Source organism: Sebastes fasciatus, chromosome 19 (assembly GCF_043250625.1).
Source record: "Sebastes fasciatus isolate fSebFas1 chromosome 19, fSebFas1.pri, whole genome shotgun sequence".
Classification (NCBI taxonomy): Eukaryota; Metazoa; Chordata; class Actinopteri; order Perciformes; family Sebastidae; genus Sebastes; species Sebastes fasciatus.
Window position 1 is genome coordinate 13127428 of NC_133813.1, and position 22013 is coordinate 13149440.

General features: G+C 38.6%; 2 protein-coding genes and 4 non-coding genes across 9 annotated transcripts; 5 read left to right on the forward strand and 1 right to left on the reverse strand.

Annotated features, from left to right (window-relative positions):
- Nucleotides 1–1586: 1586 nt before the first annotated feature.
- Nucleotides 1587–14871, reverse strand: usp20 (ubiquitin specific peptidase 20). 4 transcript variants are annotated; one of them, XM_074617087.1, is made up of 25 exons: nucleotides 14677–14816; nucleotides 14288–14385; nucleotides 13453–13506; nucleotides 13024–13086; nucleotides 12798–12941; nucleotides 12581–12683; nucleotides 11946–12015; nucleotides 11712–11825; nucleotides 11507–11606; nucleotides 10214–10721; nucleotides 9924–10109; nucleotides 9181–9293; nucleotides 8595–8767; nucleotides 6556–6650; nucleotides 5914–5947; nucleotides 5730–5775; nucleotides 5421–5601; nucleotides 5164–5290; nucleotides 4919–5088; nucleotides 3908–3989; nucleotides 3254–3362; nucleotides 3066–3168; nucleotides 2902–2970; nucleotides 2654–2822; nucleotides 1587–2332 (listed from the first exon to the last, which is right to left on the reverse strand). In XM_074617087.1, exons 2-24 carry the CDS (start codon nucleotides 14363–14365, stop codon nucleotides 2665–2667), a joined length of 2880 nt encoding a protein of 959 aa, XP_074473188.1. In that variant the 5' UTR covers nucleotides 14366–14385; nucleotides 14677–14816; the 3' UTR covers nucleotides 1587–2332; nucleotides 2654–2664. The 4 variants fall into 4 exon arrangements, with proteins under 4 accessions (XP_074473188.1, XP_074473187.1, XP_074473189.1 ...); XM_074617086.1 differs by having other exon boundaries at nucleotides 14288–14388; XM_074617088.1 differs by having other exon boundaries at nucleotides 11528–11606; nucleotides 14288–14871.
- On the forward strand, nucleotides 14789–20334 carry LOC141757837 (large ribosomal subunit protein eL8). Its single transcript, XM_074618693.1, has 8 exons — nucleotides 14789–14908; nucleotides 17927–18065; nucleotides 18251–18400; nucleotides 18618–18758; nucleotides 19089–19168; nucleotides 19476–19606; nucleotides 20016–20085; nucleotides 20198–20334. The coding sequence occupies exons 1-8, from the start codon at nucleotides 14789–14791 to the stop codon at nucleotides 20300–20302; spliced, it is 936 nt and encodes a 311-aa protein (XP_074474794.1). The 3' UTR covers nucleotides 20303–20334.
- LOC141757935 (small nucleolar RNA SNORD24) lies at nucleotides 18105–18179 on the forward strand. Its single transcript, XR_012591786.1, has one exon. It is a non-coding gene; the product is annotated as a small nucleolar RNA SNORD24 (small nucleolar RNA).
- Nucleotides 18460–18528, forward strand: LOC141757939 (small nucleolar RNA SNORD24). The gene has a single exon (XR_012591790.1). It is a non-coding gene; the product is annotated as a small nucleolar RNA SNORD24 (small nucleolar RNA).
- Nucleotides 18942–19013, forward strand: LOC141757950 (small nucleolar RNA SNORD36). Its single transcript, XR_012591800.1, has one exon. It is a non-coding gene; the product is annotated as a small nucleolar RNA SNORD36 (small nucleolar RNA).
- Nucleotides 19244–19318, forward strand: LOC141757944 (small nucleolar RNA SNORD36). The gene has a single exon (XR_012591795.1). It is a non-coding gene; the product is annotated as a small nucleolar RNA SNORD36 (small nucleolar RNA).
- Nucleotides 20335–22013: the final 1679 nt, after the last annotated feature.

A 22013-nucleotide genomic window follows, 5' to 3' on the forward strand; every position in this document is an offset into this window, starting at 1 on the left:
TAATCTTGCATTGGTTATGCTGTAAAGGAAAAATCTACACAATAATATGTAATGTTACTATTAATATTTCAGATCAATTATCAAATAAAAAATGCTCTGAGCAACTCTGCATGTTGGCTGCTTCAAATGGAAGCCAGAGGTTAATATTGGGAGCAGGTTGAACCGTCTCAAATGTTGTTGTTATATTGCACGACACTCTTGTTTACCGGTCTGATCATATAAATAAGATAAGAGAAGCACAAGATCTGAATCACTTCTTCTAAACACCGAGCCTTTTTTCATTTACCGCTTCCTGTGTGGGTGGAGGTGTTCAAACCTCACGGCAGAATAGAATTGGAGTAAACAAGCTATGGTGTCTCAATTAGTGAAGAAGTGTATATTTACATAATAATTTAAAATGCGTCTTCAACAAAAATGCAATTTGCAGATGCACAAATATTTTTACAAGCAAATGGCTCATAGTGTACAGAGGAAAGAACCTGCCAAAATAAATAAATAAATGTCATTAAATGTAGCAAAAATATTATTAAAAATAAATCTATCCATTAATTAATTGATCAAATGTGACAAAAAATTATATTTTTGTTTTAATTTGCTTATTTATTTATTTATATTTGTATTCATTCCCTTATGTATTGTTTTTTTAATTAATTTATTTATTTTTGCATTTATTTTTAAATGTATTTATTTATTTATGCATGATTTTCCCCTATAAAAAATGTATGCAAAAATAAATACATAAATTTAAAAATTTGTAAAAATAATACATAAATGAATAAAAGGGAAAATTTCACAGAAGTGTAAATAAATAAGGGAATTAATACAAAGATAAATAAATAAAGAAGTAAATTAAAATATCAATTTATGTCACATTTTATCGATTAATTAATGGCTACATTTATTTTTAATATTATATTTGCTACATTTAATGACATATTTATTTATTTTTGTCGGGGTTCCGTCCTCTATACTAGTGTGACATCCCTACCCCAGTGTGCAGCCTCCTTTTTCTGATGACGAAACATGCACAATTAAGATATTATGCAGAAATAAGAAAATATACTCGATCGATCAAATAGTAATCATAAATGACCGTACTGTTGTCTGGATTTGTGCATGTTGTGCTAATTATTTGTGATGTTGTCAGATAATTTCTTTCTTTCTGTATGACTACGTGGTAAAAATACAGCCCTCTCTTTGTTTAAACAGGTACTGCATTTATCTGTCTTTTTGGATTCATCTCTTCTGAAATGAGGTAATTCACACTGTTGTGTTTCAGAAGAATTAAAAACTTTCTTTGTAAGATATACCAGGGAAGCCAGTTGCACAAGATATTATTATTATTACCCCTTTGGCAAATTTACTGCTAATGCACCAAATATGTTCTCCTCTTCCTACTTAACTCCTGCACTCTTGCCATATATGATTTAAATTAGTTTGTCTTTTCATAAATTTGCTATTTCTCTACTCTGTTTAAAAATTATAGCCATATAACTATATGCCCCTTTTTATGGATAGTGCTGTACAGGAGCGACTCAATATTCCCATCATTTGGAGCACAGGAAAGATGTCATTGTTTTGTTTGAGCAATCAAACTCGACATCTCATCCCGTCAGTGAACCGTCCTCACAGGTCCCAATAAAGGAGCAGCAGTTACATGCAGCTTTGAAGCTTCTCACCCTGAAAATGGTCTTTTGGAACACATGCATGTTTTGTGGTTTGACACAAACCTGCTGTGGTATTTTTCTTGATCATTTCACTAGCTTAACCAGACAAAAGACTTCCATTCCTGAGGGCTCAGTTATACTGTGTATTTAAGGTTGTAAGGTGCAAGAGTATGATTTATGCAATATCTCTCACTTGATGTCTGAACTTGTTGCTATGTAACTAGTAAACAGGCAAACAACAGAAAGCTTGTCTCTTGGTTTGTCGCTTCCCATGAAGAAGAAAAGTCCTCAAACCAAACATCACACTGTAGTTCTGTTCTCCTCCTCAGCAGACCGGTTCACGACACCAGCAGCTGTCTGCCAGTTGAGCAGTATCTGACACCTAGTCACTACAGCAGCCACTGAAACACCATAGCTACCAAAAACAGCTCCAGAGATGTGACACAACGTCTTATTTTTTTTTTTTTACACCTTAACATCGAGGATCAGTTAGCCAATAAATAAACTACGTGATATTTTAAGTACCGTTTCACCCTCTTGCTACACGGCTTCAGAATAATGCGTTGCTACATTTACAAAGTGCTCGCGTCGAGGCTTCTTCGCCAAGGTGCAAATTCCTCAGCTTCCTGTGAAGGGCAGGAGTGAAAAGGGGGGAATCAGAAGATCTGTGGAAAATGAAAAACAAGTTGAGAACAAATCGACCCTTAACTCAAACCAGCTGTTTATTCTCTGGATTTTACTGCCTCCATTATTCTTGGCTCACATCTTACTCTCTCTGCTGACCAGAAGGAATTTATGAGCTCATGTGGTTGACGGTAAGCAAAGTGAGTGGACCAGCTCCATGACCAAAGCTTCCAGTAAAGTGTTACACAATACCCAAAAGTATATTTAAACACGTGATTGTATGGAAGTGTGTGTATATGTAGGGGAATGTGATGAGGGAATACAGTGATTTACAGTGTTTCCCAATAAGTAAACATTCCAACCTTTTTATATCTCAAAGTGCTCTGGTTTCTGCCTCGATCTTCCTCTCTCCATGAAGGCTGTCGGGGTCCGCCGGGGCCACGGTCTGCCTCACTGCAATCTCAGGGCCTCCGCCATAAATACCCAACAAGTACTGCCATGTCTCCTCTGAGATCTGACCATAGTCTGCGCCTGAGGGGACACATACATAAAACTGGTTTATTGCCTGTTTTTTCTCATTTCCACATTTACAACCAGTGCTGAGGTTTACCTTGCTTGAGTTGTATGTGCCCTCCTTTCATAACACCAATTTTACTGTTGTCGATGGGACCAGGTGGCTCTGAGAAAACAAATCATAAAAAAAATATTTTTGTAAAGACAGACAGATGAAGATCTTTAATGCACTACTGTGTTTGTCTTCCTGTTAGGACATACCGTTGTCTTTGCCCTTCACAAAGCCCTCCCACTCTCTGAACCACTGCATGCTGATGCACAGGATCACCGTCGGAGCCTCTTCAGCCTGGAACTCTTTGTTCAGCTACAAACAAGAGAAACCTGCTCGTTCAACAAGTTCAAAGAGATATTTACGCACAGGTAAACCCCTGCAGAATACAGGCTTTTACCTTGATGAAGGTGTCTATTTCCATTTTTCTGCGTTTAGCCAGAGCTTCAATCTCCACCTGACAGATGGCACACATATACAGGTGGTTCACTGCTGGGCCGCCTCCAAAACTGAGGACAGAAACACCAACATTTAGCAGAAAGGCATGTAAAAGATATATTGAGAGATTGACACAAAACAAATGTGAACATGTGCATCCAAACAGAGCTGCAACTAACTATTATTTTCATTGTCGATTTAAATCTGTCGATTATTTTCTCGATTAATTGATTTGTTGTTTGGTAATATATGTCAGTAAAGGGTGAAAAATGTCGATCTGTGTTTCCCAAAGCCCAAAATGACGTCCTCAAATGTCTTGTTTTGTCCACAACTCAAAGATATTCAGTTTACTGTCATAGAGGAGTAAAGAAACCAGAAAATATTCACATTTAAGAAGCTGGAATCTGAGAACTTTGACATTTTTCTAAAAAAAAATTACCTGAATTAGCTAAAAAACACTACAACTTTGTAGAGCTGCAGAGTTGGGGATAATTCTCTGTAGGTTTGTCACTACGAGTGACTCCTTTCACATTACATGTAGCCATTTGATCCATATAATATAGAAATATTGATTAAACACACACATTCAAAATTGAAATGTTGCATATTGACTTACCTGTTGTAAAGGTACTCCCACACATTCTGGGGAACAATCACAACCAGGTCATCTATGTACTGGTATTTATTAGGAGGGATCCCTGTGCAGAGATAAAATATGTTTAAGTTAAAGGAGAAATCTAGGACTTGTGTGGCCTGTGCTGGAGACCAGTGCAAACTATGGAGGAATTTTTCCTCCTCCTACACAAAATCCCCACCCTCATCCCTCTTGAACAATGATGGCCTGCAACTCACAAAAGCAGTAAAGTTACACGTTTTTCCAATTGAGACATGTAAACCAGCCAACTATCATAAAAATCTAAAAGAAACACCCAGTTTAACAAGAACAAGAATTATTTGTTTTAAGAGCTGAAATGACTCGAGGGGCCAGAATCCTCCTCACAGCGCCATCCTCTATTTAACAGCTGAATAATACAGCAGAATAAAACAACATGAACAACTTCCAACGGATAATATACTCACTTATTTTGCTATGAGGTTATTTGCTAGTGTCTATTTGTTTTTAAAGGGACAGTGTGTAGGATTTAGCGGCATCTAGTGGTGTGGTTGCAGATTGCAACCAACAGAGTACCCCCTCTGCTCACTCCTCTCTTTCCAAGACTGCGATAACGTGAGCCGCCAAGTGCAAAACCGTGGTAACAATGTTCACCTTGCTCAGACGCCATTCATACCATAATAACACTACTTTAGGAGAAACGGAAGTCAGACGGCTGCTGGCGGTACCACGGTTTTTGCACTTTGCGGATCACGTTACCAGAGTTTCACAAGCGTGTCGGAGAACTACGGTGGCTTTCACTTACATAACATTAGAGGACTCACAAGAAACTTTATTTTAAATAGTCAAAATTGAACCAGCAGAATCCTAAATCATGTGACTTTTAGTCCCTAATCTTAGTCAAACTTCAAAAACACTGGATCTACATTTCCCACAATGCAACTCAACAGCATTGCTTCATTTTTCTCAGAGTGATAAGGCAGGATTTTGGCGTCAACAGATTTTGGCACACACCTCCGTGCTGACAGAGAAATGTGTGGTTGCTGATGGGCCCCGGTTCGGCGAAGGTGTTGAACTTGTTCAGCCATTCTCTGGAGATGTAAAACTGCAGCAGGCTTGGCTCCTTCATATTGGCCAAAGCCACCACCTTCTGCCTCTCTCTCACCGACTCCTCGCTACTTTTCCTGCAGAAAAAAAAATAACATTTTGTAAAAAAATAGATTCAGTATGACATTACGATGCCTTCACATGCTGCTTACCTGTAGAACAACACATAGGCTTCTGCATTCTGCACCACCGTCTCATGGACCTCTGTGACATACTGGTCGTCAAACTCATACCACTGGCCATTGATCACATTCTGACAGTAAGCTATGTAGTGTCCACCTGCAGCACCAGACAAAGGGTAAGAGGATGAATAGATAACATAGATTAGATAGAACGTGCACCTTCGCTTATTCTCTGAAATATGTTAACCGTGTTGAAATAATCTCTAGTAGATTAAGTTATCTCATACTTCCTGCAGTGCCATGGTGACAAATGACTGACAGCAGATCATAAGTGGTGACTTGGGACGGACTCTCTTTGGCCAGGAAAGGCCGCATTTCGAGGCCCTCCAACGGGAAGGAAACGTGGCTGCCAATCTTGAACGAATACATGACCTCGTGCCGGAAGCGTTTCAGGTGAATGCACAGAATCTACACAAACGAACAAAAACACACGTTATGAAGCCAACCACAAGCAAAACTACACTGTTGTTTACTACTTGTTATTTGCAGCAAGAAGGAGCTCAGATTTATAAAAAAATTTTTTTAAAAATGTGTACCTCTGGAAGTTTAAGTACTTTGCAATATTTGACACCATTTCTCAACCTGTAGAAAACAAAAAAAAAAACTGTGTAAAAAATCTAAATATCCTTGTTTAAATTAATTATATGTTTTAAGCATTACAAATGAGCGTTTCTCCAGTTGTAATTAATGTCTCCACCTGGATTTACTATACATACTCACTTTTTACATCGCTCACAACTGTACATGTTGTCCCCTGTGAAAAGGATGACAGTAAATGTTAATTCTGACACGTTTTCTCATCTACATCCATCTAGGGTTATTATAGTAAATAAAACTGAAACAAAAACGAAAAAAAGCAGTGAAAAATATATTTAGCAAACTGAAAATAAATTAAAAATATATCCTTTGAGAAAAACTAAACTGAAACGATATTGCCTGGGTAAAAAGAAAAGAAAAAAAGAACTTAAATTCATTTCAGTTTTAGTTTTTTTAGCTATAATGTGTCACTACTGATAAAAGGAGACTGTATGAATTTCTGTCAGCTCTCGTGATGTTGAACCACAGAAACTGAAGGGACTTGACATTCCAGGAGATGGCACTGTGCCACAATTGCTTCAACAAAGCAGTGAAGATTAAACATTAAACAAACTAAAACTATAAAACTAAATATACAAAAACTAAAACTAAAATCTTCTGAAAAGCTGAAACTAAACTAAAGTAAAATTAAATTAAATCGAAAAGTCAAAACTAAAATAAAATAAAAACTAATTGAAAATTCAAAACTATTATAACTTTGATCTACACTTAAAAACTTAAAAACTAGAGTATTATACTAGAGTAGCACAGTGTGGTCTTGTTTACCTTTGAGTTCATCTGCAGCAAAGAAGGCAGCGAGGCAGTCCTCTAGGGTCACCATGGGCCCCCAGAACCAAGTGGGGATACACGAGACTACGAACCTGTTCAGAGGCATAACACAAAGAGACGTAATGATTACAGCCACAGAGCCTTTTAGTCCGTCCCCTCACCGTGATCATACTGACAAAAACTGACCTTCATGTGGGTCAGCAACTCATAATGATTAAATAACCCCAAAAGAAATGCTGTCTGGAGCGATATTAGCTCCTGAATATGGAGGACGGAACATGCCAAAAATTAATGAATAAATAAATGTGACTTGATAAATAAATGTCATTAAATGCAGCAAAAATAATATTAAAATAAATGTAGCCATTAATTAATCAATAAAATGTGACATGAATTGATATTTCTGTTTTCATTTGCTTCTTTATTTTATTTATCTTTGTATTAATTCCCTTATATATTTATGCCCTTATATATAATAAATGGCTACATTTATTTTTTTTATATTATTTTTGCTACATTTAATGACATATTTATTTATTTATTGAATCATTTATTTATTTATTTTTTATTTTGGCAGGTTCCGCCCTCCATACCTGAAAGGAATTGGAAGGGCAGCTTTAATGAACCTGATCTCACAGTCTCCTGAAAGGCTTGCACTTCCGGCCGTTGAGGCAGGAATTGTGTCTTCAACTTAAATCTGCTCAGCACCCTGGCTCTCTGACAGAACCGGGGAGCATGGAGAAGATATGTGTGGTCTTACAGGGAGGAAGCAGGATTTGCATGATGTGTTATTGTTGAGTTGGAACATGGATTTAACACCTCCAGAATACTCCATCTATATTTCCTCAGAAACCATTAGATTCACCAAACGACGTCACAATCACTGTAAAAACTGTTCTTTTGACATCTGGGAAATGCCGGTAGACGAGCAAATAGCATGCCAAGGCCTGTCTCTGCACCTCTGTGCCAATATGTAAGATGATAAATACAGGTAACATAGTCCAGGTACAGTATGTGCAAATGCCCCATGGCAAAGGAAGTGATTCTACTTTTATGTTGGAAAAAAAGCAGCATACAACCCTCCCTCTATCAGTAGAAAGCAGTTATCTTATTTCGAGTATCTCAGTCAACCCACTGCTTTGCTGACGTAGACAAGAACTACTCTTCCTACTACACCGTTAAAGCTGTAACAGTCAGTAACTTTGAGCAAAGAAGATGAGTTATTTTTTTATAAAACTGTCACTTTATCCTGACAGTATTGCATGAGACGGATAATTGTTTTCAGATACATATTGTAATGTACTGTTTAGCTGTAAGATGAGGAAGTTTGTGACCCGGTCGCCATGTTCGAAACAGTCGACACAACCAAAACAAAGCTCCGCCCACCCCGGCCAGAGCAAACTCTCTCATTTTACAGCTAAACAGTACACTACAAGATGTTTCTGAAAACATTTGAGGTGAGAAATAAGCATTACAGTACAGTAAGTAGAATATTAATTAATATATGATCACAACCGTCAAGATATAGTGAGCGTTTTTTAAAAAACTGCTCCAAGTTACGGACTCTAGCTTTAAAAACCCTCACCAGTCCGAAACAAGGACACAAACACTGCCATGACAGATGTAGAAACGTCCTGTGATGCCTACATAACCTCACCTTCGTCATCTGTAAACAGACTTCACTGGAACCAACACTTTTCTTTGAAGCCTCATTGTGATTCATTTCGATTTTGATTTTCAGAGATAATGTGGATTTGCATAAGGAATCAAATGACTAAAAAGAAAACAACTCATGATTCCACTTGCCTTCTTTCTCTTTGAGGAACTCGCTCAGTAAGTCATAGCGTGTTAAACTTATCTTGAATTTCATCTGAGCACAAAGTCAAAATGAAACCTCCAACCAAGAAACATGCGGCACTAAATCATTTCAATAACCTCAGCATATTAATGCATCGCTGCAGGAAGTTGTATTAGTGTGCAATCAGATAGATTAGATTCCACTGTATTCATGTGACAGTTAAACGTGGTCCACTGACCGGCGTATGGAGTCCATGATGAAGGTGATCCAGCCCTGTGAGTTGTAATTGTCGGGACACACGCCCGTCTTGACCGGAAGGTTCTGATGGATGGACGAGTGGAGCTTGGCCAAGTCCTCTTTACCAGGAATAGGGAGGGACAAGTCTTGGAAGGTTTCTACTGTAGTAGAGACCTGTAGCACAGCAGAGAGACATAGTTTACACAGCATGCCTCCATCACTGAGAGTAGAACTTACAATGTCAATAAATGCTTATCTAAACAAATCAGCGTGTGATGGATGAGAGATTTTAGATTAAAATGAATAATTTAACATCCATGTTTTAAAAAAAAAAAAATGCATATGTGAACGATAATGCTAATGTAAGTTTAAAAAGTGAATTGTTCAATTACAATTTTCACATTTTAATTTTTTTTAATTCTAATCATGCAAAAATATTCTTTATAATGAGGACATACTTCCATCTAAGTTTCACTTAAAACAAAAAAATATATAAAATATAATTAATTTTTTCAAGTAAATGTACTGTGGTTTCTGACTAAACATGTAGCTCCCCCTGGTGTTTAAACACGTGAAGCACAGCTCACCCTGTCACAAGTCAAACACTGGACCAGACTGAGGATGGAGCCGTCGAAGATGTCAGAGATCACGCTGCGATAGTGAGACTGTTTCTTCTTCCTGGCGCTGAGCAGCAGCTGAGCTGAAAGATTCACGACGGCGAGGAGGATATTAAAAGGACAAACTTATCACTGTTAATGTTGTTTGACCTGATCGACACTGTGAGCTGCATTAACACCAGAAAATAGAATCAAATTCACCCATATGTTGCTGGTGATTCTGAAAATGAAGAGAGAATTAGACTTTAACGCAGCGATGCTTTGCTAAATCTGAAGGAAACTCTAGAAACCCTTACTGGATTCATCAGATTCAAAATCAAAAGGCACCTCACTTTTGGTGCTTAGACTTCTTAATTCACGTGGCTCTAACAAGTCTCTCATGGCTCCCAATGTGACCATAAGGTACTGTATGTAAGTACAAGTATAAACATTTTTTAATCGTTCTTTATTGCCAGTGATGGGGTAGTGCAGGCAGAAGCGCGAGCAACAGGACGCTGACTGTAGTTAACTTAACGGCCACAGGTGTCACTGTTAACAAGCACATTTCTGATTCTTACAGAGTCCCTTTAACTACTCTTATATGACTGTGGTGCAAATGCACATGTCGGAGGCAGAGGTTTGAATAACTTGAACTTCCCAGGAGTCGGTAGAAATAATGAAGCGCCTTGAATGAGCAGATTTGAATCTGTTTGAACTCGGAGGCGTTTCCTTACCTTTTTTTAAGGAGTAGGCAGGTCCTGCAGAGCGGAGGGGGCTGGAGCGAGGTGGACTGGAGGACAGTTTGGGATGCAGCTCCTGAATGGTTCGCACAGGACTGCAGGGAGTGGACTGGGGCTGGGGCTGTGGCTGTGGCTGGGGCTGAGGCTGGGGCTGGGTCATTGACGCTTCATTGTCTGGCTCTAGAAAACGGCATGTTGGATGCACAGAATTGACAGTTTAGAGACAAATGATTCACATGCTGGAAGAAGAAGAATCCACTTTCATAATCCTGCTGGTCTAATACCTGAGGAGTTGCTGCTCTGGCTTTGCCCAGTATCAGATAGCTGGTTGTTCTCTTGGCTTTGGTCCTCAGTGTTTGGGGTTGCTGTTAACTCCTCTTCCTCTGCCCTCTCAGGAACGCCCTCCTCAGCTGCGGTATCCACATCGGCGTCCTCATCCATCTCTTGTGAGCCTCCACGGAGGGGTGAGCCAGACACCCTCCTTTCCTTCAGCCTCTCCTTCTCCGAGATCACCCCACCGGTGCCGACGCCCACTATCCCTCCTGCCGGCGACCTGACCCCGTCGCACTCATCCTGCAGGAGCAGCTCGCCGTCCCCCGCTCCTCCCCCCTCCCCCCGGTCACTGCTGGAGCCAGAGTCGCAGGATAGGAATTCATCCTCAGACGGAGAGCGCTCACCGTCTCTTATCTCCTCGCCATCACTTCCATCCCGGCTCATGCTGCACTCTGTCAGAGGCTCCTTCAGCTCTTCGTGTAGCTGGTCCATCAGACAGCGCAGGAACTCCTGAGTGTCCTGTAGCGAGAAAAGCACATTGCATTCACTCAAAAGGAGGACGCATGAGGGCGTCATACACAGAGAGACAGGGGGTTTTGCAGAGAAGTTGACTGACTATTTTCAAAACAAGAAGACGGACAGAGAAATGTGTGAGTCATGGTGTGTGTCTTGTTTGCAGCAAGAAAGCATTTTGTATATTGGTAAGAGAAGTGGTACAAGGAGAACCTAATCATCCCCGCTACAGACAGGCAAACTCATTATTTAGAAACACGTTTCCATGGCAATCACAATCCAACAAAACCAGACACTTCACGCAATCAAACATGCACTAAGCCTGAATCAAACATGAACACATTTTTTAAACTGGATTACATCGACAGTTTAGTGTCTTGCAAAGAATCAGAAAACGCAAAGGTTTGATTTGAGTTGTGTGTATTTCAAGAAAGCACAGATGCTTTTTTTAATGTTTCTTCATGCAGTTTGAAGGTATGTTGAGATATTTTAGTTTAGCCTCTTTATTTTTTTGTCAAATTTCGTTATTGGTTTTTGCACAGAAATTAATAACATACACAACTGGAAATAGTGTTACCAGTGTCCTGTGGTTAAGTTTAGCCTATTTTAATTACCCCCAAAAAAACTGAAGTAGAAGTAAACAACTCAAGTTAAGCCTTTGGGTTATTAATAACAAATGTAGTTGTCAATAGCGAGTCATTTTTAGGGAATGTGTGAGGAAAATACACAGGGGTTCACAGGTAAAAAACAAAGACTGTGTCAAGCTGTTGAGTGATGCCAGGTGTAGTTACCTGCTGGGTGCTTGCCCCTACCTGCTGAGCGTAACCACGAAACATGGGGTTTACTAGTTTGATGCCATGAGACAGACTGGTAGGCACGACATAGCTGGGCCTGGGAGGGTAGCCGCCATGAGAGTTAGTTTAATATACCATAAATGATTCATTAGTACATAATAGTCCCAAGTAGTTTTTATGTCACTTTTTATGTGTTATTTACCGTTTTTTATGCCAGAGTTCTGAGATGAGTTTCTGGTAGCTCTTACAGAGGGCAGGCTTCTTATCGGTCCGGACCAATCCACTGCAGTCCAGGAAGAACTGAGTGAGAGGAGGACTGGTGAGGAAAGGGAGGAAAAAACTGTTTAACTAAAAGATAAAATGAATTAACAAACATAGTAAAGGAGACACATTACCCCGGTAGTGGACCAAATGTAATGAGAGGAAGTGACCTCACCAGTTGGACAGAGCTTGAAGAGCTGCATTCATGTAGCAGGAGTTTCCAATATTTTTCATTCCTGTCAAGCCTACAAATAGGAAAAAACAAGAGCCATACAGATTTATGTATTCCCAGAGAATGCAAAAGTGTGCAAACTAAGCAATTTCGATGTATATTTTTAGGGCCGTCAGTCGATTCAAATATTTAATCGCGATTAATTGCAAATTAATCACACATTTTTTATCTGTTCAAAATGTACCTTAAAGGGAGATTTGTCAAGTATTTAATACTCTTAGCAACATGGGAGTGGACAAATATGCTGCTTTGTGCAAATGTATGTATATATTTATTATTGGAAATCAATTAACAACACAAAACAATGACAAATATTAATATATAAGGCCTTATTATTGCGTTAACTTTGGCAGCCCTAATATTTTTACAAAAGAACAAAGAGGACACCACCGAGGTAATTCTCAATGCTAGTCTGGATTAAAAGAAACAGGTCTAGTAACTATTCTTAGGACTCATAGCAATTCTATCTATTAAATATAGCAGCTATGACCTAATGCCATGAGCACTTAGAAAAATCCAACAATGTTCAACTGCACTGATGTTTGGGAGAAGAAATGTTGACAGTAAACTTGTTGTACCTCTGGGTTTAAGCTCGTCCTCCTCTGACTCTGAACCTTCTTCTTCTGCCACAGCAATTGGTACTGCTTTTAGTGGGTGACCTACTGGCTTAGGAGCTGCTTCCTAAGAAAAAGATGAATGGATACTATAAATAAGAAGGTGAGTAAGGAACAGCTTGTGTGGGTTTGAAATAGCATCAGTAGCATTTGTAGTTCTTCCATTTCAATCCAGTTGTACCTGCTCTGTGGCTTTACAGTGGTGGTGGGGAGCAGCGGGTAAAGGCACCAGCGCAGGCCTGTGCTCCAAAAACACTTCCCGCTCACATACATAACACCAGATCCGAAACGTCGTCAGGTTCACGGTCAGGTTGTGCTTCTTAGCCTGAAGGAAACACACTCGCAATCATTCACTCTGTTTTGCATGTTTCCTAACGAACTGTATCTTTAGTGTGAGAGGGTTTTACCTGTGCATGCAGGGTGCTGTGATCAGAGAAGGACTCTCCACAACCAACGTATGGGCAGTCACTCTACAGAGCGGAGACACTGTGTTACACAATCCTGTCTTCTATCTTGCAAAGACATTACATCACAATAACGTCCTGTCTATCCATCTGAATTGGCTTAATGTCAATCGAGTATAAAATAATAGCTGTCAATGCACGTGTTGTGTACTTGGCTCGCCTGCCTGAGTTTGAGAGCTACTGCATTTATAATTACATTTATGACCAACATCATCATTAATTATTAAGCATTCACTTGGCCGCCTTATCTGAAACGCAGCGGTAGTTGTGCTTGCAGTAGTTATTGTTTATGTGACAAGGTGCACAAGCTAAAGCAGCAATTACCCCTTGAAAAGACAAAGATTCAAAAAAAGGATTTTAAAGGGACTTTACCTGCAGACAGGCCCACAGGTTTGGGCCCCCTGCTCCACAAGACTGGCAAGTTCCCTGTAGCATGAATAGAAGAAAGGAACATCATACAATATTACAAACACATAGAGCATATATTCCAGCTCGTGTAGTTATTACAGTGGTAAAAGGCTGCTGCTACAACAACCTTAAGGGGACGTGCAGGTCATCACACACATCACATGACCTGGACTGGGCATCTTCTTTTTTTTTTTAACAGAGTTTATTTCTGAATTTTGTTAATACAACTCTGACAATCCACTGCACAAACATGTTTGGACTGATAGATGCTATGCCAATATGACAATGCCCTCGGGGTATTACTCAAAAAAAAACAAGTGTACAAAAATAAATGTAAATAAATAAATAAGTACACTCAAATATACAATTAAAATAAAATAATCATAGTAAAAAAAAAAAAAAAAAGATAGAAAAAATAGATAAAAAAATTAGATAAATAAATAAACATAAACAAAGATAAATTATTAGAGGTTGGACTGGGCATCTTTTTTCTTTTTTTTTTAAACAGAGTTTATTTCTGAATTTTGTTAATATAACTCTGACAATCCACTGCACAAACATGTTTGGACTGATAGATATCCCCCCCACCCATGACAATACCCCAAGGGCACTCAAAAAAAAATAAGTTTACAAAAATAAATATAAATAAATAAGTACACACAAATATACTATTAAAATAAAAATAATCATAGTAAAAACATTTTTTTTAAATAGATAAATAAATAAAATAAAAATAAATAAACATAAATTGTTAGAGGTTGAACTCTTTGACATTTCCAGTAAATGAATGAAAGCCCACCTTGGATTTCTGCAGGAGGTCCTCCTTGGTCACCTCTCCAATGGAGTCCAGGTGAGGACAAATGTCTTGTTCAGCCATAACTACTCACTGTCTTCAGTCTGCTAATTTGACAGGGCAGTAATAATAACAAAAGTGTAGTGATGCAGATGACAAGCTGTTGTTGCTATTTAGCTAGCTTTATCATCTCCACACCAAACAGCTAGAAATCACAGCTGGCCTCTGATATCACAGGTATCTATAGTGTTGTTTTTAAACCATCTTGTCACAATTAACCCACAGATTGTAACAAGTGAAAGGCCTTGTGTTTACCAAACGAGAGCTCAGAAATCATCTCTCCTCACTGCAGCTATGACAACAACAGCAGCATTGACTGAATGACTCGTATTTACCAACAGAAGCTGCTGCTGCCACGATGATAAGCGCTTATTTTGTCATTCTTCTTGTAAACTAATCCATACTGGATGCGGGCAGGCGACAGTTTGGTTTGTATGCTAGCAAGATATGGAGAAGCCGAGGCGAGAGACGCGATACCCCCGGCCCACCATCCCTAAACAACTCCCCCTCCTGCTCCCATCCACGGCACGACTCAGCGCTGGAGGAGGAGGAGGAGGACGCAACGTGGTGACGTCAAACCTTTGCGTTAAAAGGAGGACGCAACGTGGTGACGTCAAAACCTTTGCGTCTTCTTATTTGTATGAAGTTTGAATTTAATTGAATTGAATACATACAGGGTACATGATATTCGTAATAAATGCGTTTGAAGATTATTTTAAAACATTTAAATAAATCGTTTTTATAATATTGTTATTTATTTGAATAGGTGAAGGGAAATTGTATCACTGTATCATTGAGTATGACATACAAAGACTGTTTATTGTAACATTGATCCAGAGTCAGAGTCCTATTTAAGCTGTAGCAGGCCCCCAGATTTTATAAAATGGAAAAGTGTAATTCAAGAAGTAAAAGTTATGGAAAAGGGAACTCACAAAGTAAGGAATATGGAGGATGTTTTTGAGAAGAGATGGAGTCAAACAGAAGGAAAAATATAGCAACAATGGTTAACACGCATGCACATATACATATGCTTGGAGGTGACCTGACATGTGAAGGAGGATACATGTGTGTGCCCATGTAAATTATATTACTATATATTTGCGCTCCCCCTCACCCCCTTTTATTTTCTATTAACTTATTTGTTTATTTAATTTATTATTATTACTCTCTTATTTTTGTATTATTGAGGGTTTTTTTTGTTTATTATTAAATTTTTTCTTTTTATTATTATTATTATTATTATTATTATTATTTATTTTCTTAATTGTTGTTTTCTCTAGTGTACTCAATGAGTTTGTCTATAAGCTCAACTACTTAAAAAATGGTTTATAAACTATTGTAATTACGAACTGTAAATTGCATTATGAAAGCAACCTCGAAAAAAGTATAAAAAAACAAAAAAAGCTGTAGCAGGCAAGCAGCTGTTATATCTTTTTTTATTTTTATATTATTTTAAAATTACAGTTTACATAGTAACAGCAGAAAACATTAAAAACGTTTACATACAAAAGAAGCATAGCGAAAACATAAACAAAGAGCCGTGCCAAACATAAAAGGACAACAGAAATGAAACAAAACCAACATAAAATAATAAAAAAACACAATAAAAATAAAAAAATTAATTAATAATAATACAAAAAAGACCACGCTAGAGTATGACAATAATTTCACTTAAAAACTTCAAAGATATTGCATACATTCATTGTTTTCATTGCTTTTTTGTTTCGTGAGGAAGACATTGTTGACAGATATAGATCCATTTCTTTCATAAATACAAAGAAATTAGGCTTTTTTTTTGTAAATTTACACTTGTGAATGTGAAACTTTGCGAGAATTAAAATTATTAAGAAGAAATGCATTACTGTCTTTGTCACTGTAATCATAGACATCTATATTCAGTTTTAACAGTTTTCTTCATCTCCTTGTATTTTTATATCTGTTTTGTTTTTTTGTACTTTGCACTACTAACTAACTACTTGCACTAAGCCTTTTTACTAACATGTTTTGCACTATGGAACTGTGATGCTGGAAACTTGAATTTCCCTCGGGATCAATAAAGTTACTATCTATCTATCTATCTATCCATCCATCCATCCATCCATCCATCTGACTCCAGATCAGTGCGTAAGAATGACGTAACCACGTAACCACGGTGCAAGCCTCGCGGTATTTAGCCTACCCAGAATGCCTCGGTCTTCCTTTTTGCCTCAACCGACATGGTGGGTACATATCAGAATCTCCTGAGGAATCACTAACGCTCTTATTATCTGTCGACATCTCTTTATGTATGCCTATTCTTGTATTGAAAAATGTACCTATGACTTCTGTGAAGCCTTACCGTTCATATAATGTCGATATTACGCGTCGATATTTTGCTGTTTGGGGGTAAAACTTGGTTTTAAGTTGACTGTCCGTAGCCGGTACGAGTAGCCTGTCAGAAGCTAAAGCTAACGTGGGTGAACACGCTGGATTTCAGGAGCACTTTTGCTCCATTATTCTGCGTTTTCACGCTTAAATGAGAGCCGCCTAGTACTTGCGTTGTAATGTATGTGTCTATTGTGACTAATTGAAGTTTAACTTGACTTAATGTAGTGGGATATAAGTGTGTATCCGGGTGGTTTAACCGGTAGAGTTTATGGGCCCTTGCATGGCTTCTGTTTGCTTAAATGTTAATGTAACTGTTGGCAGCCATAGCTCAAATCTACTCCACGTTTTAGTGGCTTTGGTAGTTATCTAATGTGAGAATGTCTTACTTTGTGATTTATAATAAGTCGGTGTAGCAGCTGAGCTTGTAGCATCAGCTATAACTGGGTTTGTATGGCATACTAACAGGAGACTTGGCAACATGGGGACTTGGTTAGCTCCATTCACTGTGCTGCTACTCACATTTTTGACAACTACTGGTCTTCAATCTCTGTTAAAGTGTATTTTTGCCCAACTTGAATGCTGAGCAATAGATGCTAAAAGCCCATTGCATGCTGGTTAACTTTGAGCAGTTGAAGTAAGGTTTTATTTAGATGAAAACCCCAAGAACCTGATAAGTTTAGCTTATACCTGAGGATCTAAAGGATGTTTTGCTTTATAGGCATATCACAATTCGAAACAAGAACTAGGAGATGCAAGTGTAATATTTTTTGCCCAATGAGAAGCAAAATAAACAAGTGGAGTTGAGTGGCGATGACTAGTGAAAGGCCAGTGTTTTTATAGGAAGCTAATGAGCTTAAGATAATAAGCATGGCTTGGATTGAGGCTCAATTTCAGAAATGACAACCAAATATAAATGTACTCATTTTAATTGGAATGGATGGAAAAGATGCATGGACTACCTTCATTAGCACCTTCAAGACAAATGATGCCGCAGCAAACACCCTCTTAATTAGAAACAAACCACTTGTGCTCTGAAATATGAGATTTATACGCACAATCTTGACTTGAAATACTTTTAAAAAGCTTACTTGGGCGACACTTTAAATGCGTATTGGCTGTGCACTTTAACTTGAGTCACAGCTGTAGATAAACATTGATTAAGGCATTCAACTTTATTGTTACAAAGTAGTTTGTTTATAATGTGTATCCTCATTAACACGGTTTTCTTCTTTACAGCCTAAGGGAAAGAAGGCTAAGGGGAAGAAGGTGGCACCTGCCCCTTCTGTGGCCAAGAAACATGAGGCCAAAAAAGTAGTCAACCCTCTGTTCGAGAAGAGGCCAAAGAACTTCGGCATTGGTAAGTAGCCTCATTTGGGAGAACTATGGACCGTAACAGTGCAGATGATGTAAAGAATATTTGCTATCTTAACAACATTGAAGACAAACTTTCATCACCAAGATCGCTGATGCACTTAAGATTTAGAAATAAAAGACTTTTCCTCAGTTGATTTAAAATACTAAACATTCGGTCTTTTCCCACAGGACAGGATATCCAGCCCAAGCGTGATTTGACACGCTTTGTGAAATGGCCGCGTTACATCCGCCTGCAGAGGCAGCGCTCCATCCTCTACAAGCGTCTGAAGGTTCCCCCTGCAATCAACCAGTTCACCCAGGCTCTGGACCGCCAGACCGGTACGTTGCTCCTAAGTGAAGAAAGCTGTATTTCAAGGCTTTATGGGTCCTTGTGATTTTGCAAATGATGTGAAGAATATTTGCTAACTGAACAGCTGTGCTGACATCCCACCAAGATCACTGATGTGCTTATTTGAAATATATTGTCTACATCTCATGCTGTAGAACAAACCATGCATGTAGCCACTGTTTAAATGTGTCACATGTTCCTCCTCAGCCACACAGCTGTTCAAGCTGGCCCACAAGTACAGGCCAGAGACCAAGCAGGAGAAGAAGCAGAGGCTGCTGGCCCGTGCTGAGCAGAAGGCAGCTGGAAAGGGAGATACTCCTACCAAGAGGCCTCCCGTCCTCCGTGCAGGTGAGCTACACAAGACCAGAGTGTAGAAAGTCTAATTGATGGGTAACATTTTTAGTATAACTTTAGAACTAAAATGAATATGGATGTAAATAGGGAAAGCCTTGTTGGGCTGTGTTGAACATCCAATATTGACTTATTAGTTAGTGTGACCCCTCTGAGGAAGTCTTCTCTAACTTGGCCTTGATGCAATGATGACTCGAATTTCTTCAACTGAAACAAACCATGTTGCTTTTGAGCTTTTTAACCCTGAGCATTGGCCAAAATATTAAGATATTGTCAGGGAAGTGTTTTCTGAGTAGAACCTAATTTCCCTTTTCCATTTCTCTACAGGTGTGAACACTGTCACCTCTCTGGTGGAGAGCAAGAAGGCCCAGCTGGTCATCATTGCCCACGATGTGGATCCTATTGAGGTAAGCCTGTCGTGCGTTATTTCGGCAGCAGTGGAACTTGCCATATTTGAACTGTTGAGTCTAGGAAGTGGTCTCTGGCAATGATGAATGAATTTCTTCACCTGAATCCTTATGTGGATCAAACTTTTGAGCTTTTTAACCCTGAGCAGAGACCGCAAACAGAATACATAATTTGACTACAATATTTATTGTGGACTTTACTGTGTTTTTTTTTACCAGATTCAACATTGTTTTTGTCTCTAACATAAGTTAATAATTTGTTCCTGAAATACTAATATGTCCTCCGGTGGTTCCTCTGCTTTTCTAGCTCGTCGTCTTCCTGCCAGCTTTGTGCCGCAAGATGGGCGTTCCATACTGCATCGTCAAGGGCAAGGCTAGACTGGGCAGACTGGTGCACAGAAAGACATGCACTTCAGTTGCCTTCACAACGACTAACCCGTAAGTATGCGCACAAACTGAGCTGTGTTCAAGTGTGTCACAATATAAGATGTTGCCAGTTTAGTAACACGGCTGACTAAAACTGCGGCAGTTTAGTAACCTTTTAAATGTTAGTTCACAGCCTGAAGTTCTCTCGTCTTTTCAGGAAGGTTTATGGGGCATTTTCTGCAGCAGTAGTTCCCAATAATTATCCATCTGTTGTCTTTGTGTTGATTTACATACTAGACGTAGAGGGAAATTGTACTAAATTTTCAAAGACGGATTGTGGGTTTTGGGCTGTGTGGAAATGAGTATTGAAACCATTTCAAATATTCAGTATCAATACTTGTATACTATTATATACAATATCTTTCACAATGCTGCTCTAAATAGTTTCAGCACTGTATTAACTAGCTTTGTTCTTTCCTAGTGAGGATAAAGGTGCACTTGCCAAGCTTGTGGAAGCCATCAAGACCAACTACAATGACAGATATGAGGAGGTGAGCATTTATTTGAGTTAAACTATGACGCATCTCCACATGAGTAAAATTGGATGTTAATATGAAAGAGTAAAATACACCATTTTTAACTGTTTTCAAACTTGTTTTCCAGATCCGTCGTCACTGGGGAGGTGGTATCATGGGCCCCAAATCAACAGCCCGCATCACAAAGTTGGAGAAGGCAAAGGCCAAGGAACTGGCAACCAAGCTTGGTTAAATTGTTTGGAATAAAAAATGTATGTCCTGAAAGGAGACTTGTTTTGTTATTGTTACGAAATACATAGTATTTTGGAAGCAAAATGCAACTGTAGATTAATTTACAACACAGTAATGTCTGGGAAATGTTTGAATTTGGCAGTCCGATAAGCTCAATACAGTGTTAATTCTTCTGTAAGGTAAATATATTGCAGATGTGCTATGGGCTAAACCCTTGCGCTCACGGATAAACTTTTCTGCCTCACTGTAGATGGAGATGTCCTCCGTAGGCTTTACAAGTGAATAAACAAAAGCCTCACTTGTAAATATGCAAAAAACTTGATCTTTAGGGAGATAATATTTGTCTTGAAGCTGCTGAAAGGACATCAAGATGTATCCTTAAACATATTGATCAGATAAAACTGACAATATTTGAAATGTTGGCAGGGTAGAGTGCACGGTGATCAATTTCACAGAGAAGCAAAGGCAGTAACAACTTGACTGATGGGTTTAAAATGTTTATTTGTTAAGGACTACATGCACAAAACCTGGCAAGAATACTAGGACCTAAGTGACACAGGGAGACATCTGTGCAGTATTTAGACACATGTAGGAGCTGGTGGAATACGGAGCGGGAGCACAAGCGAAGAGATGGTCATTACCCGTCTGAAAATAGGACAAACGGGATTAAACCAAACACTCCATAGAAAAGGCAAGCAGCACCCAACTGGACTATGCAAAGCACTGTAATAAAGCAGAAACTGTCAAGCATGTTCTTATAGAGTGCAACAAATAGGACAAAAGAAGGGAATTGCTATCGGGAGTAGATGATGGAAATATTACAATGGGAAATCTGCTAGGAAAGACATCTAAGAAAGTACACAATCTTCTAAATAATTACTTAAGGGCAACAGGAATAATTGAGCGTTTAATTATTATTAATTTTAATTTTTTTGTTTATTTATTTTTTTCCTGCCAATATACTGCTCCACACTCCAGTCCAGCAGGTTGCGGTAATGCACCTATAAGATGGTTTGCCAACCTCCAATAAACACTGAAAAAGAAGGAGAAGGTGGTCGGTGCAGTGGAATGGAGTGATGATATTGATTTGACAGTTATAGCTTCAGCAAAACAGAAATGAAGAGCATTATTAAACAGACTGAGGGAAAGGTGGCAGAAGCAATGGGAGGAAGAGAGGAAAGGATGGTGGTTCTACAGAGTTCAGAGGAAAGTGGGAGAAGTGAGATGTGCAGGAAGGAACAGGAGAGATGAGACAATCATATTGAGACTTAGATTTGGACACACTGGACTAAACAGCACACTGTTTTAAAATAGGTAAACATGACACAGGTAGATGTAATTACTGTGGACAAGAGGAAACAGGTGGAGCATGTCATAATGCATTGTGAGAGATATGAGGAAGAAAGGAATTTGAGTCAATGCCTCAGAGATTCATTTAATTTCAAAATGTATTTCGAACATGTAAAATACAAAAAAATAAAATAAATAAAGATAATGATCATACCAACAAGTGGACAGTCAGAAACAAGTAGTATTTACATACAATGAAAAGCGTAAGAAAAACACATTTTCAACACTTGATGCCTTGATTTACTTATTCGAAAAAGGAGTGAGAAGAACTTATTTAATCCCACCCCTTCTCCATAAATCAATTATTAATTATTAACCAGCTTCCTTATTGAGCCATACATATATTCTAATTAAATTTTACT

What these genes read in the sequence shown, in the direction of transcription:
- usp20 (XM_074617085.1), bottom strand. Translation starts at nt 14,365, where the DNA reads ATGGCTGAACAAGACATTTGTCCTCACCTGGACTCCATTGGAGAGGTG. An exon ending in ACTGTAAAGCCACAGAGCAG is followed by an intron (nt 12,684 to 12,797) that starts GTACAACTGGAT and finishes TCTTTTTCTTAG; the next exon opens with GAAGCAGCTCCTAAGCCAGT. An exon ending in GCCTATGTGTTGTTCTACAG is followed by an intron (nt 5,089 to 5,163) that starts GTAAGCAGCATG and finishes TTTTTTCTGCAG; the next exon opens with GAAAAGTAGCGAGGAGTCGG.
- LOC141757837 (XM_074618693.1), top strand. Translation starts at nt 14,789, where the DNA reads ATGGAGAAGCCGAGGCGAGAGACGCGATACCCCCGGCCCACCATCCCT. An exon ending in GCCAAAGAACTTCGGCATTG is followed by an intron (nt 18,066 to 18,250) that starts GTAAGTAGCCTC and finishes CTTTTCCCACAG; the next exon opens with GACAGGATATCCAGCCCAAG. An exon ending in ACGATGTGGATCCTATTGAG is followed by an intron (nt 19,169 to 19,475) that starts GTAAGCCTGTCG and finishes CTGCTTTTCTAG; the next exon opens with CTCGTCGTCTTCCTGCCAGC.